The sequence below is a fragment of the Panthera leo genome, chromosome E1, assembly GCF_018350215.1.
Source record: "Panthera leo isolate Ple1 chromosome E1, P.leo_Ple1_pat1.1, whole genome shotgun sequence".
In the NCBI taxonomy this organism is placed as follows: domain Eukaryota; kingdom Metazoa; phylum Chordata; class Mammalia; order Carnivora; family Felidae; genus Panthera; species Panthera leo.
The window spans coordinates 11,255,682-11,270,911 of NC_056692.1; the positions used below are offsets into that span (position 1 = coordinate 11,255,682).

The following is a 15,230-nucleotide window of genomic DNA, read 5'->3' on the forward strand; positions in this document are numbered from 1 at the left end:
CAGGAGGGGCCCTTACCCAGCCAGACCAGGTGTACCAGACGCTCCAGGCCCTCGATCTTCTCGATGATGTTGTTGTCCAGCTGTAGCTTCCTCAAGTTCTCAAACTGCCAGAGGTTGTCTATGCGGAGGATGTCTGAAACGATTGGAGGAGGCGCGTTGGCTGCTTCCAGCCTGGGGTTAGGGTTAAGAGTTCAGTGCAGGTGCACTAAAAAATTGCAACGGCCAATACTAACCGTTCACAAGGCCCATAACTCCACCGCCCTGACCTGGAGCATGCGACCTGGGGATGTGGGCTAAGCACCCAAGAGTCTCTATTAGTGCAGAGCGGGCGGGCAGTGATCAGTGCTTCTACCCAGGAACGCAGTAGAACTCAAAGGCCTACGGAGGGTCGTCGTGAGTGTGGGCTGAACCTGCCCAGGGCATGGGACTCAGTCGTGCCACCTCTAATGTCCAGCTAGGAGGCTTCTCAGGAGCCTGTAACACCTCGGGACACGGGACACCAACAGCGTCCTTCCTGCCACAGCGTGACAAATAGAACGAGGCTGCAGGGTGAATGCCTGCACCACCCACCCCTCGTGCACGTTGGTGAGCGTGTCAACTAGTTCAGCCGTTTTGGAGGGCAATTTGGCCGCGTTAACTGAAATACTTAATGCCTGTCGCCTTTGACCCTGCAATTCCTCTATTTGGAATCTGTCTGCAAAGGCACACTTGTGTGTGTGCCCAAAGAAATACCGATAGGCACATGAGAGGCAAAAAGATCGGGGGACCCACAAATGTCCCTATATGGGGAGCGGGATAAATAACCCATACGACAGAGAGGCGGGTTCCTGATGTCACGGAAGCTCCTGACCTGTTGTCCCTAAAGACCACCTTCACAGACACGCAGCCAACTCATTCTTTTTGCTCCTGATGCCAGGCAGAGGTCGGTCTCTGTTGCTGACAGCCAGAAGAGTTCTGAACTACGCTGACGTATAAATAAGGAGATGCTACGTACGTAAAATTCTGGAGGCCTAAACCTGCCCCCAGTTTCCTCTAGTAGCCATAATAGCTTTGTCATTTACATGCCCCTTTTTTCTATATTTGCTTTTGCAAGGATTTCTAAAACTTATAAAATTAGAATACGCTCATTAAAATAACTGAAATAATATAGAAGTAAAAGGGGTTAAAAGAAAAAGCACACTTGATAACCACACATTCAGGGGCAGTGGTTTCGACATTCATTCAGAGGTTGTGAGGTCCTGGGGGAGGCCGGGTGCCCCCTCTTGGCTGCCCTCCCCAAGCCAGGTGGGGGTGGGGATGGGTGGACCGCATTTCTCTCCCCCAGGGCCCTGCCTCTGCCATTCCCAGGGGCAAGTGGGACTGGTGTCTGTTCCCCAGCTCGCTGTGGCCAGATTTCCCAGAATGATACCAGCCACCAGCTCCACCTACAATTCTGGGGCAGAGCTGGGCTCAGGACCTCAGATACCGCCCATCCTGGTCTGGATTTTCCAGGAGCCTGTTCTGGCCCTGGTCTTAGACTGACAGCTCTTGGCTATGACTGACTTTCCGGAGATGCTGCTCCCCTGGGTGGCTCCCGCACTCCGGGTGCTCTGCCTTGCACACCTATGTGCTGCCTTTTCCTTAGGCATCAGCAGTTCATGTGGAAAAGCCAAAACAACACAACAAAAAACCGGGATGTATTCACCAGTTCTAAATGAGTTACTAGCAATGACAGGACTGCTCAAAAAGTCCAATTTTGATCTTCAACATAGACATGGGGTCTGCCTCTACTACCCCCGGTTTGGTCTCAGCTCATTGCCATTGTTTCCTGGACCGCAGTGGCAACTGTCTCACTCACTAGTCTCTCTGCTCTGGCCCTGGGGTGCCACACTCTATCCTCCCGCAGCCAGTGGGATCTTGTGAAAAGCTAAGTCCCATCCTGTCCTTCTTCTGCTCAGGACCCTCCCGGGGTTCTCATCTCACTCACTATAAAAGCCAAACACTGTCTGTTGGCCCCCAAGACTGATGCTAGCTGACCTCCTCACCTCTCTGATCTGTCTCCATACAGGGGTGCCTGTCTCAGGGCCTTTGCCCTGGCTGTTCCCTCTGCCTGGAATGCTTTCCCTGGATCTCTGCGTGCTTCCTTCCCTCACTTCCTTCTAGTCTTTGCTCAACTGTCACCTTCATGATGAGGCCTCTGACCACCCAATAAAACACCGTGCTCCACCCCCAACTCCTCTTTTTCCCTCCTCTTGATTTTCCTCCATAGCACATATTACCCTTAACATACACTGTTTTTGTTTTAATTTTCCCATCACCTGAACATCAGTTCCATGAGGACAGGGATTTTTGTTTTTTTTGTTCACAGTTGAATCCCTAGTGCCTAGAAAAGCACCTAGCATATAAGAGGCATTTTATAAATACCAGCAAAATGAACCTTAGGAAGGGGAGGAGGTGAGCTAAAGGAGGCTAAAGCCCCCTCTGGTGATGGCCATTCTGCAGTCCCCTCACCCCTCCCACCGCTGAGGTGGCTGGGCCCAGGGTCCCTTCCTGCTCTGGGTGGTCAGCCGTGGAGGCCATGCTCTGGGGAGGCCTGTGGGTTCATGAGGCTTGGGCCAGGGCTGTGCCTGCCTTGCCCACTGCTGTGTCCCCGTGGTCCGCCCCAGACTGGCTGAGGCAGGGCCTCAGTCATTCCCCTGTTGTCTCCTGGGTGTCCCGGCAGGCCAGCACAGAACCCCAGGACAGAGCAGGAATGTGAAGCAGCCCGGGTCACTGCTGTGGAGCCACCCTCACAATACACGCAGCACCCTGCCCGCCTCTCTCGCTTCCTCTCGCACCCCCTCTGTCCTGAGCCACTGGCCTTCTCGAGCGAACACACTGTGCGTGTGTTACCTCACTTTCTCCTCCTAACCAGAGCTTGAGACACGGACTATCATCTTCCCATTTTACAGAAGGGGACACGGAGGCACTAAGGACCTGTCTTCCCACGAGGCTGTCCTCCTGCTCCTGAGGCGCCTCTCCTGCTTCCTGCCCCCAGCGCACATCCTCCTCCGCCCCATGGCTTCTTCCTGGCTGCGTGGGACCACGCTTCTGGGTTCCACCTGCCAGGGACCCCGCTCCAAGAATTCCATGTGGGATCTGTGACGGAAGCAGCGGGGCCTTTGGGTTCATTTAGAGTTGGAGTGGGAGAATTTTATCTTTTTCCCTATTATTCAGAATCAGCAGTGCCGTGGATATTCAAATGCTAATGATACTCGGTATTAACTTTTCAAACACTCTCTGCCATTCCTATGCCTTCTAACCCACGCGGGCCCGCCCGCTGACGTGGGTCCCGTGATCCTGGACTCTGCGTGGAGTTCTGGGGCAGAGAAGCCAGGGGCGGGGCGCTGGGCCGCCTGGTGGCCCCAGCCCAGCCCAGGATACGCACTTTGGAAGTCCAGCCGCAGTGAAAGCACATCCTTGAAGAGGATGCCCTCCTGCCTGGCCAGCTGCCCAGCCTCGTCCCGTGGGCCCTGTTCTCCCACAGCCAGCTTGAGCATGTCCTCGTCCATCACTCTTGGCTCCACTGAGTCGTACAGCCAGTTCATTTTCCCTAAAAAACACCACGTTCCTCCTCCACAATCTGCTCCTTCCTTTGTTTGAAGACAGGGTTTGGCTGGGGTCTTTTTAAGGAGCACGGTGACAGTCACGGATGCTCTGACGCTGCCCCCATCCCGGTCCGTGGCCCACCGCACTGAGAGGCTAGTACGTTTGCACTAAGGCTTCTCCAGGCCTTTTCCAGCAACCGTCTGTACCCGTCCTGCCTGGCACCCATCTGCAGGGGTGCACCCCTTGGTCCCATAACCATGGCTGTGACCCTACCCCCACCCCGGGGACTGGTGGTCCACACCGGTCTCTTCAGCCTTGGGAGCTCAGCTGCCCTTATGGCCATGGCCGTCAAAGCCTCTGGCTTTCCTCACCCACTGTTATTCAGTGTTTTGCCACCAACCGCTGACCATGATCCTTGGCAGCTCAGGCCAGGCATAGCAGCCGGTGGCTCCCCTTCTGAGACGCTTGTCCCCATCAGGCAGTGGTATCCGTACTCCCCCCATCTCACCACAAGCCGCCCAGTGCATGGATATTGGCAGACACTGACCTACGCTGGCCATTCGTATTCTCCCGCTGAGGAATGTGGACCTGGGGCAGTGGGATGAAAGTCTCATCAGAGCTGCCTGTGTGAGCTGGGGAGGAACTGGGGGGGGCCATGGGCCGGCCAGACGTGTGGTTAAGCGGAGATAACAAGACGGGGGTGAGGCAGATGGACAGAGAGAAACAGAGACGGGAACCTGGGTGATCCCGAAAATAAGACAGAAGGGCGGACAGACTGACACAGTCTTTGCTGGCTGTCCCACCCCTAGCGTCCCTAATTCCAGGCCCTGTGAGAGTTTCCTGACTCCTCACATTAAATCCTCTTTTAGTTAAACTGACACCAGTAGGTTTCTTTTTTTTTTCTTTTTTTTCAATTTATTTTTGAGAGAGATAAAGTGGGAAAGGGGCCAGATGAGGGGCTTGAACTCATGAGCCATGAGATCATGACCTGAGTCCAAGTCGACACGTAAACAACTGAGCCACCCAGGCGCCCCTAGGTTTCTACTGCTAATGGGCCAAAGGGATCTGGCTGAGACTCTGCAGGCAAACGGGGGATCTGTGGAGTTGCTCAGTCGTAGGCTGACCCTGGGCTGCTGTTCCTGGCTGGACGGAGCCATGGCCCTGGGAAGCCTGGGCACCCCAACCTCATTCTCATCATTATCAACATCCAGAAGGGTTGGACCCTGCAGGAAGGCACCCCCTATTGGAAGCTCCCAGATTCTGCCTCCTGAACCCTCTGGAAACTCAGTCCTCCCTTCTTCTTTCCACTCCTGTGTCTCTCCTCCCTGCTGGCTTCACCATCTACCTTCACCCTCTTGTGTCCCCAGCACCCAGGCCTCCTCCCTGATGCTGGGCAGTCCCTGTATTATTCCGCTGAGTGCTGCTGGAGAGACTCCCGGTGTTGGGCTGATGGTGTTCACTGCAAACTGGGGTGGGCCGGGCAATCCTGCCACCTGGTCTTAGAGACTGCCACTGCCCGCTGCCCTCATCGGTCCTCCCCCACCATCCACTTGGATGCAGCTTATGTAAATATGCATCTTCCATTTCGGGGCTGTCCGTGATCAAATGTCCCTGTGCCTTTAACTCTCGTGCATCCTTTCCTTCTGCTCCTTAGGAGCCACAGCCTCCCCTCCACCCCCTTCCCCACCCCCTGCACTAGCCCCCACCCCCCACACCCCTTCTCCACCTGCGCCTTCCATCTCCCCCTCTCCAGGCTCTCAACGCTGGCTCCAACTCCTTAGGGTGAATGAATCAACTCCCAAAGACGTTTCTAGTCCTCCCCCTCTTTCCATCTCCCCAGTCTTTTGAAACAATTTTTTCTAAGACTTCCTATAACTTGACACCAGCTTGCCTTTGGGGAAATTTTAATGTGCTGGATTTGGCAGATGTTACCTGCAAAGTGTTTGTGCGTTTTCAAAGAAAAATGCCGTACTCTGGGAAATGCTTCTTAATTCCGATTTCAAAACTCTGACTGAATTCTCATCCCTCCCACCTCATCTAGGCCTGGCACCTGGGAAGGATCAGGCTCGCTTTCAGTCAAGCCCACAGTCACTCCGCAGCGTGGAACGGTTATGAGGCACAATCTTTGTTAAGCACGCGAGGGCAGGATTTGGAACTTGAGCGTGCATCCTGCGGCAACTAACCTCACCTGTCTAAGCCCTTGATTTCCCATCTGTAAAAATGGATAATTCCTCCCTCCTACATTTGTTTAAGAGCGTGTGTGTAGCCCACACATGTGTAACGAATTCACATTTTTAGTCACAGCTACTACAAGCTGTGAATAAAACAGATCTCCTTCCCTCTGTTTCAGATGTGAATCAGATAATCATACATTTAATTACAAACCATGACAAGTGTGTAGATGGAGGGAACTAGGACAGACAGCATACACCAGGGGCACCTGACCTGGCCAGGGGAGACAGAGCCGAGATCTGAAGGATGGGTAGGAAAGAAGGAATAGGGAACTGCACAGTGAGGGCCCTGAGGTGGGAGAGAATGAGACATGTTAATTTTGGGCTGAAGGGATGCAAGGTCGGAGAGGCCTACAGGAGTTTATTATCCTAGGATCCCTGGGAAGCTCCTGGGGCTTAATAAGGGCAGTGATGTGAACAGCTTTCAATTTTAAGAAGCTCACTCTGGCTACAGTACAGAGAACCCAGGGCACTGTGGATTTTCATTGTCACAGGGCACAGAGTTTCTCACAGCTGTTCTGGCTCGGGGTGGAGGCCCGACCGCTCCTCCCCTAAGGGGATTTTAGCAATAATTTACCACCCAACCTGGGTTCCTGTTGACTTGCCTGACAATGGTGTTGTTGGTGAAGACCAGAGGTAGGAGATGGGAAAAGCAGCAGCGAGTTTTACACCACTGTCAATGGAGCAGCCTCCTCACGGAGAAACAAAACCAGAGTTGTCCAGTGGAACAAGAACTTGGGATCATTTGAATCTGAAAAACAAAGCCCCTATCGGCCATGGATTAATAAGAAAAATCAACTATTTACCGAGTGCTTACTGGGTACTAAGCGCACATTCATTATTTGATTACATGTCGGCTCTGGAAGCCATCGGAGAAAGGAGTCCTAATTCTCTAACTTCCCAGGTAGGGAAACTGAAGCCTGGGAGGGTAAGGAAATTGTCCAAAGTCATACAATGAACTACTGACAAGAGGCAGACAAGGAACTCGGGTAACTGTATCCCAAGCCAAAATACTTCATACAGCACCAAGGTAAAGAATAAAAATAAAGAAGAGACACAATTTTATGACAGTGAGGAGGTCGGATATGAGGGTTAAACACCTGAAGAAGTTATCAATGGACCGGGTAACTTTCGATAAGAGAGATCAGGCCAGGAGGCGCGGGGTGGAACCCCTAAAAATCTCTTTGGGCCCTGCTCCCCCAGGGAAATGCTTCCTTAGCGTTTTTCTCTCATCCAAAGGCTGGAAGCCCGGGTCTCAGCGCGGCCGTAAGTGGCTGACAGAGAACCTGTGTGCTTATTTTATAGGTGAGGAGCGCCGGGCCGACTCCCAGAGAAAAAAGGTCAGAGGAAAGCTTTAAGTCGGGGTTCTATCTGCCCACGCGAGACCACCCGCACTCTCAGGTCCAGGGTCTCACCGTCTGAAGCGCCGGCTACCGGACTGTTTCCATGCAGCAGATGCTTCGCTCGGTTGCTAAGGGAACCAAGCGCGGCCAGCCGGTTGCTAAGGGGAAGTCTAGAGGTAGACATCCTGGGTGAAAGTTGACGGTCACGTGACAGCATTTCTTGGGTGGGGAAATACTCCTACCACCAACCAGCAGTAGAAAAAACAAACGTTCCTCCAATCAGCGCCTTCTATGGGCAGGGATATTAGTAGCCCCGCCTCTCCCCCGGCCCCTATTGGAGTGATTGACTCTCCTCTTGACCAATAATGGTAAGGATTCACTAGATTGACCAACATATAGATGAATCAAAATACACAGACTCCCGTTCGGGGGCGGGCCAGGGGAGGTGCCGCTACGCCTGACGGAGATTCCTGTGACCTAGCTCGCCGCTCCGCCCAATCGGACGCCGCGGGGTAGGTGGGGCTTCGCGAGGGAGGTGTGGGGGCCAATCGGAGAAGGGCTTGGCAGGCGTTGCCCAATAGGGACGCGACAAGGGGTGGGGTCAGGGGCCGGGCGTTCGGCGTTCGAGAGGGTGGGGCGGGGGCAAGTGTCAGTCAGGTCGGGAGCGCGGCGGGGGACAGCGGATACCCGGGCGGCTGACAGGGGGCCCGGGCCGCTGCCGTGTTGTCCGCTCAAGATGGAGTTCCTCCTGGGGAACCCGTTCAGCACCCCGGTGGGGCAGTGCCTCGGTAAGGCCGCGCGAAGGGTGGGCAATCTGGGTGGGCGGCGGCGGTGGACGGGGCTGGTGAGGACCGCGGGCCTCTGCCGGGCACCGGTGCCACCTCACCGGCGTGCCGGGCATCCTTGCCGTCGGGCCTCTGCCCACGGGTTGTCTGCGCCTGCTCACGGCGCCGGTGCCACCTTGCCAGGCGGCTCCCCGAGGCCCAACTGGGACTCGGAGATGCTCCGCGCGTCCCTCCGGATCAGGGCCCAGCCCTTCCTGGCTGATAGAGGTGGTGCTGGCTGCTGGTCGGCTTACCTCCTCGCCTACTGGGAGATGCCAGTGAGTGCGTCCTCATCCAGGCCGACAGTGTCGCTGCCACTGCCGGCAGAACCTAGTTCTCCCACACCCTTCTTCCTCCATCCTTGTCCCTGTTTTCAGTACCAGCAGCCCTCACACCGGGCACCCTCCCAGAGAATACTGCCTGCTCTGAGACTTGCTAATTAGAATTGCAACTCAGCTAGGCTGTAGGAGGGACTGGGATTGTGGGGAAGTGTTCCTAGAGGGTGGTCATCTTGGCGTGGGGATGGCATACCTGACTGCCTCTGGGAAAGAAGGGAGCCTGCGTTACTTAATGATGAGAGCCCTGGACTGGGAATCATGAAACCTGGGCTTCGGTGGGGTCTTTGCCAATGACTTTCCCTGTATGACCTTGTGCGAGTCACTGCTCTTTCTGGTTTGACATTTTCCGTGTCACTGCTCTTTGTGGTTTGAGGGTTTTGGAGGTGAGATATGGTAGGTGCCTTCAAGTTCTCAAGTTTTAATATTCTTTATAGTAGTCTCTGCACATTGACTATTGCTTTCCTGCTCTGTTAAGTTTGCCCAAAGCTGAAGTCTATTGGTGACAATGCAGAGAGAGGGGTACTGTGCAGCACCTGTTAATTCTATATGGGGGGTCTGGACACCTGGAAAAGGGCACCAGAGGTGACCAGTATCCTGGGTAAGGAAAGCCCAAGGCTAGGTAAAAGAACATCAGAATGGCCCCCCTGTATGGGATTTCTTTACTTAAAAGGCAACTTGCCTTTTCACCCAAGGCAGGAACTTAAGCCAAGTGATTAGTTGAGAATGTTGATGGGTTTCTTTTAAAACCGGGTTCCTCCTAGTTGGTGGAAGGACTGGTAAAACGTCTTTTATGAGCCGGACCTTTCCTGTCCTTATGGGCCTGGCTGGTTTCGTCAGTAGTGATTTGATTATTTCTTGCTTCACTTACGATTTTCCAGTTTACTTATCAGCCTTTAGCGGGGTATGTGAAGTTATTGAGGCCTCTCTTGGCGGCTAACTGGCATTTTGGAGCCTTTCTTTTCTTTGTAGTACGAGGTCTTTGGTGAGGGATGATGGACACTGGGCCCTGGAAGAGTCTCTTCCCACCTTTATGGACTACGATGTCTATCTAGATTTTCTTCATTTCCTTTCCTCAGGGGCTTTTTCACTTGCAGCCATATTCCAAAACCTCATTTCTCACTTGGGTATTGAATTACAGCCAGTTACTGGAGGGAGCTGGCGAGCTTGGAAGGATTTTTTTTTTCCTCCTTCCTTTACAATAGGAAGTTCTACACCTTCAAAGTGCCAAGGTAATTGATAAGGGGTAGAAGTTAAAGGACATTTAAAAATCTACAAATATTAGGGCTATAGGGGTACATAGGGAGTTTAAAGAGCATGAGCCTTCTGTCAGGAAGGCCTAAGTTGAATTTTACCTTACCCATTTGTTGGCTGTGTGACCCTTCTGAACCTTAGCTTGCTGATAGAGAGAGAGAGAGAGAGAGAGAGAGAGTCATACAGAGTAGTACAGTTTAAGTGAGATAATGGATATAAAACACTTAGCGTGGTATCTGGGACATAGTAGAGGCTCAATAAATCATAGCTGTCACTGTTAATAACAATAGTTAAGTTCAGGTTGAATTTGCTATCTGGAAAGGATATGTGGGACAACTGGCCCATCTGTGACCTGTGACCAGGTCCCAGATCCACCAGCCCTTGTAAAAGACGCTTGAACATAAAGAGAGCAGAGCCTCCTCATTGCCAGTTAGCCAACAGGCAAGGCCTAGCTAATTTCACAGTTCAGATAAGTAATTAGAGGACGGAATGAGGTTCTAGTATATATTCTGTGCTGTTGTAGTAAAGCATAAAAGTGACTTTCATGACATTTAGTGTTGTTAGTATTCTTTTGAAAGTATTGCCAGGTGGTTGATGGGAGGGAGGGGATACAGAAATAAAACAACAAAGCTGGTGATTAACAGCAGCAGTTACAGCTTACAGGAAGCAATTCTACAGCCGTTACTTGCTTCTTAGGGCCACTCTGCAGTGTAAGCTTTTTTGTCCTTCCCACTTTAGAGATGGGGAAACTGAGGCTCAGGGGAGTAAAGAAAGCCACTGGTCAACTGGTAAAAGGGAGAGCTGGGATTTCATAGCCGTCCTGGTCCTCAAGGGATTGATTTATGGTATGAAGCGAGAGAGCACAGATGCACAGAATAATGATCACTAACAGAAGGCCACTCCATAGTTAAGTGTTCAGCGGAATAGTGGGGATTTTCAGTGCTCTTAGGAGTCCAAAAAGAATTCTTAAGAGCCGAGGAGGCGAGACTGGCGTCGTTGAGCCCGAGAGCTGCTCACGACGGTGGGTGGGAATTAGGGAAGAGGACACCCCATGCGCGGGGAAGGGTACATGAGGCAGGGAGCGGGGTGTGAGCACATCTGTGTTCACCAGTCTGAGTGGAAAAGAGGTGGCTTTGGGGAGCAGTGGCAAGTTGGGTTTGGGCCCAGGGTGAAGCCTTGTTTTGGGGGTGGGGGTAATAACATCAAAGATAACATTCTTTTTCTGACTTCAGCTTTCAGTCTTCTCTGGTCCTCATGTTACCCACTCATGAAATAATACCTCTCAACAGCTGCGTGGGGCTTGTACAGAAAGAACCCGATCCGTTTCGTTCAGTAGGCCTTTCGAGTGCCTGTGGGTGCCAGGCCCTGGGCTACGCATACTTACAAACTGCTCTCAGGGAGCTTTCAGTTGAGGTAACATGTTCACCAAAGGTGTGGTGGGCTTGTAGTCTGAGGGCTTGATAATTCGTATTTCTATCATTGTTTTTGGTGGTTTTGTATCTTTATTTGACAGTCTGGTAGGTTCTCACCCACATTAACTGTACATTTTGGAAAGCGGCGATAGGTACGTAGGTAGAGAGTGTGCATAGCTTGTTTGGTGACCCTTCATGTTTATTACACTTTCTGGACCATCCTGCAAGGTTTCGGCATGGGCCTTTCCTTGTGCCTTTGGCCCAGACAGCTTCGTTGAGCCTGATGTCCGTGCACACATCTGGGAGTTCTGGAGTTCCCATCTCCTTCATGGCAAATTTCTGGATCTTTTTGAGGGCCTGAGGGGCACTCTTCCTGAAACCCACCGCATGGATGCCCTTGTGAAAGTTGATGGTGTGTTTTCTGGTCACTGCCTCGTTGATGGCAGAATGGCCCTCCTTCTCACCACCCTGCTTTGTGGGAGCTGTTCTGCTGCGTCCAGATGGGAAAGGGGTAGGATAATTATTATTTTATGCCTGGGGCCTCACATGGACATTGTAAGCTGGTGCTATTTGATTGAATGCACGGATAAGCCCCCAGTCGGACATAGTCACCTGTGTATTCTTGTTTCTATCCTACCTGTCCTTCTAGAAGGTGGTTCCCTAGTAGAATGCATGGTTTAGAGCAGAATGAGCAGTAGTACAAGGAACTAAGAAGTGTGGAGGAAGAAAAAATACTTTTATTTCTGGATTTTCTCCTCTGAAACAAATTTCCTAAGGTTACTGTATTTTTTATTAAACATTTTTGTTTTAACATTTATTCATTTTTTGAGAGACAGAGACCGTGTGAGCTGGGGGAGGGACAGAGCGAGGGAGAAAAAGAATCCAAAGCAGGCTCTAGGCCCAGAGCTGTTATTAGCACAGTGCCCGACGCGGGGCTCAAACTCATGAACTGTGGGATCATGCCCCGAGTTGAAGTCAGACCCTTAACCAACTGAGCCAACCAGGTGCCCCGGTTACTGTCTTTAAAAAAAAAAATTTTTTTAATGTTTGTTTATTTTCAAGAGAGAGCATGCGTAAGCAAGCGGGGGAGGGACAGAGAGCTAGAGAGAGAGAGAGAGAGAGAGAGAGAGAGAGAATCTGAAGCAAGCTCCAGGCTCAGAGCTGTCAGCACAGAGCCCGGTGCTGGGCTTGAATTCACAAACCGTGAGATCATGACCTGGACCAAAGTTGGACCCTAAACCAAATGAGCCACCCAGGTGCCCCAGGAAGATTTCTGTCATAATCTAAACCCTCCATGACCGCTGGGGGGTTGGATGTCCTATACCAGGAGTTCCCCAAGTCAGGTCCATGATGCTCTGCAAGAGTTGACAGTTCCTTTTACTGGCTGGAGAACGTTTTCAGATTATTCTTTTTCCAAGAGTGAAGTTTGGGATCATTTAAATTAAAAGATTAGTGAGTAGTTAATTCTGATGGGAATATTGTGGGGTGAGGTGGTGAGGTGGTGAGGTGGTTCAGGGAGGACCATCTGTTCTCTTCCTGGTTCAGCTTTCATAAACAGGTAAGAAGCAGATACTCTGTTGCAGAGTTTGTGCTTATAGGTTGGATGGTGTTAGACATAAACAGCCTCCTAGTGCCCTGGGAATGCTAGGTGTTTGACAGCCTGGGGGTTTGTTCCAAGAAGAATTAGTTATCCCTCAGATTGCTGTTGTGCTCTGCAATCTGCCAAGCCCTTTTGACTCCTTTTGACTGAAAGGAGTTTAAAACCATTAAGCACCTACTGTATGCAAATTCTGTTCGAGGGATTGCATTTAATCCCAGTAGCGTTTTAATGGTCTCAGTGTTATTGCTTGTGTTTAATGGTCTCAGTGTTTTGCCTACAAGGAAGCTGAGGCCCTGAGAGTAGTTTAAGAGCCTTGTGTAGGGCCTTGTGCGAGAGATTGGTGCCAGAGTTAAGGCTGGAATCCACTCCTGATCCAGTCAGTGCTCATTCTGTGCTGCCATGTTGCTTCTTGTTCTTCAGGTCTCATGATTCATGGTCGGTAGAATCACCCGGAGGGCTTGTTAAAACAGATTGCTGGGTCCTACTCTTGGAGTTTCTGATTCACTAGGTGCAGGCTGCGGCCTAGCATTCTACATTTCTGAGTTCCCAAGAGATGCTAATGCTGCAGCTCGTCCAGGGACCACACTTTTGAGAACCGTTGCTCTACATGAAAAGTTCTGAAAAGTTCTGCTTCCTTAATCTTTTCTTTATCTTTCTTCAAATGGTAAATACGGGTTTTCCAATGGACAGACGATAAGTGGGATCATTTAGAAATTGGTCATTCATTCAGTGGCCCTATCTTGCCTCTCTGTATGTATCAAGCTAAGCATTTACCAGGATGCTCCGTTTAGTAAGGGAGTGAAGACAAGTACCTCAGTCAGATACGGTAAAAAGTACCTAAATGAGATATGGGTGGCATTAGACTGGACAGATAAATGAAGTAGGAGAGTGGAGGATGGAAGGGCTCATGACCTCCAGTAGTAACACCAATAGCCAAAGGCTTACTGTGTGCTGGAGACTGAAGTGGTCACTTTGAATGCCTTGCAGTCCTATGATCCATCCACACAACAATACCATGAGGGAGGTACTGTTATTGTCTACATTTTGCAGACGGGGACCCCGAAGCAGAGAGAAGGTCACACAACTAGGGAAGGGAGCCGGGGTGGAACTCCCCAGCATTCTGGCTCCAGAGCTGGTGTGCTGTTATGCTGTGCTGCCCTCAGCAAGGGAGGGGTGAGGAAGGACACCTTAGGAAGGAAGGAAGGAAGAAGTCTGGAAAACTCAGGAGGTGGTGGCTGCTGAGCAGGGCTTTGATGGACGGGTGGAAATGGAGAAGGAGGCTAGAGGGCTCTCTTGGCAAAGACAGCAAGCAGCTTGAGCACAGGCTGATGTTGAGGGGGGAGGTGCATAATACCATGGGTTCTACTGGCCTAGCAAGGGAGTGTGGCGGAAGGTGAGACTGGAAAGGTAGGGTTAGGCCTGAGGGTAGGGGGCTTCAAAGGTTGGCCAGATAGTTTCGGCTCTTTCATTAGTGGCACTGGGAAGCCAGGAAGAACATCTAGGGAGGGGAGTAGCATGGGTATCATTACAGAGGCGGGGAGATTTCCCCTTGGCAGCCACCAAAGGTCATTCTTGTCTCTTACCATCAAAGCCCCTGTGTGCGCGGGGCAGGGGTCCTACAGGGATGTCAGTAGCAGTCACTGCTCATTCCTCCCAGATTTGGGGTATGGCCCTCCTTATGAGCCCCCATCAGAGAGGAGAAGTGCTGGGGCAGGTTGCTGGGCCACGGGAGGAAATCTGGGGTTCTGAGAGCATTTGTCCTTAACTGCCTGGACAGCTTATAAAACACCAGTCAGTCCTGTGGTGAGGGTCAGCGTCTCCTTGTCCTGCCCTGCTTTCCATGTGCAAGACCAAGGAGCTGAGGCACTCACAGGGCTTTGCTGAAGGTGTTGTCATTGCTTAGAGTGGACTATTTGGGATATAAAAAATTCTTACAGAATTGCGTTTTTTAAAGAACAGTGCTTATCCATGTAGAAAATTTGAAAAATGTACAAAAAAATGCAAAGGAGAAAAAAAAAAAATGACCATGATATGTTTTCTTAGAAGCTCATTGAGATTCTTCTCATTTCATGTAATAAGTGGAATACTTGTGTATTTCACCCTGTTTGCTCCCTTGGAGGTGCAACATTGTATAAATACTCTTGTGTATTGCTGTGTAATTTACTTGTTTTTTTCTTGGAGGGGGGTGGATGTAGAGTGAGGAAGAGTGTAAACACAGTGCCCAGAGGAGTTTCAGTTAAGGGTTATTGTTCTTGACCTAGCAGATAAATCACTCAGAAGTTTAGGCTAACCTAGTAGTCTGGAAAGATACAAGTAACATTCAGGCTTGCTTTTTTTTTTTTTTTGTGGTGACCCACCTTGTTGTGGCTAGGAGAGGGGCTGTTAAAAACCATTTTCAGGGTCGCCTGGGCGACCTAAGTGTCCGATTTAGGCTTAGGTCATGATCTCACGGTTTGTGAGTTGGGATCCCTGCATCAGGCTATGTGCTGGCAGTGCAGAGCCTGCTTGGGATTCTCTGTCCCTCCCCCACCTCTCTCAAATAAAACTAAAAATAAATAAATAAATAAACACCATTTTCAGACTTGGTGCTTATTTTAGTGCTCTCACTAATCCTCCTGACCTGGAAGAATGTTGCTGATCTTCTAGTTAGAGTGCTTGCTGTCT

The 15,230-nt window shown here is 51.0% G+C and overlaps 3 protein-coding genes across 11 annotated transcripts in view; 1 reads left to right on the forward strand and 2 right to left on the reverse strand.

Annotated features, from left to right (window-relative positions):
- Positions 1-7,403, reverse strand: part of DRC3 (dynein regulatory complex subunit 3) — a 33,633-nt gene extending 26,230 nt beyond the window's left edge. Inside the window, exons 1-4 of one of the 6 annotated variants that reach the window (XM_042915818.1) lie at positions 7,214-7,392; positions 6,404-6,549; positions 3,407-3,571; positions 17-133 (exon numbers count right to left, since the gene is read on the reverse strand). In XM_042915818.1, the coding sequence (XP_042771752.1) occupies positions 17-133; positions 3,407-3,566 (277 nt within the window). In that variant the 5' untranslated portion in view covers positions 3,567-3,571; positions 6,404-6,549; positions 7,214-7,392. Of the gene's footprint in view, positions 1-16; positions 134-3,406; positions 3,572-6,403; positions 6,566-6,898; positions 6,919-7,213 lie in introns of those variants that run through there. The other 5 variants (XM_042915817.1, XM_042915819.1, XM_042915822.1 and 2 more) reach the window with 5 other exon arrangements.
- A 384-nt stretch (positions 7,404-7,787) lies between these two features.
- TOM1L2 (target of myb1 like 2 membrane trafficking protein) overlaps positions 7,788-15,230 on the forward strand; it is a 120,643-nt gene continuing 113,200 nt past the window's right edge. For all 4 annotated transcript variants that reach the window (XM_042916763.1, XM_042916764.1, XM_042916766.1 and 1 more), the window contains exon 1: positions 7,788-7,929. In XM_042916763.1, the coding sequence (XP_042772697.1) occupies positions 7,878-7,929 (52 nt within the window). In that variant the 5' untranslated portion in view covers positions 7,788-7,877. The remainder of the gene's footprint in view (positions 7,930-15,230) is intronic.
- Positions 10,519-15,230, reverse strand: part of LOC122206918 (60S ribosomal protein L31-like) — a 55,646-nt gene continuing 50,934 nt past the window's right edge. Inside the window, exon 2 of the mRNA XM_042916572.1 lies at positions 10,519-11,456. Coding sequence (XP_042772506.1) covers positions 11,057-11,456 — 400 coding nt within the window. The 3' untranslated portion in view covers positions 10,519-11,056. The remainder of the gene's footprint in view (positions 11,457-15,230) is intronic.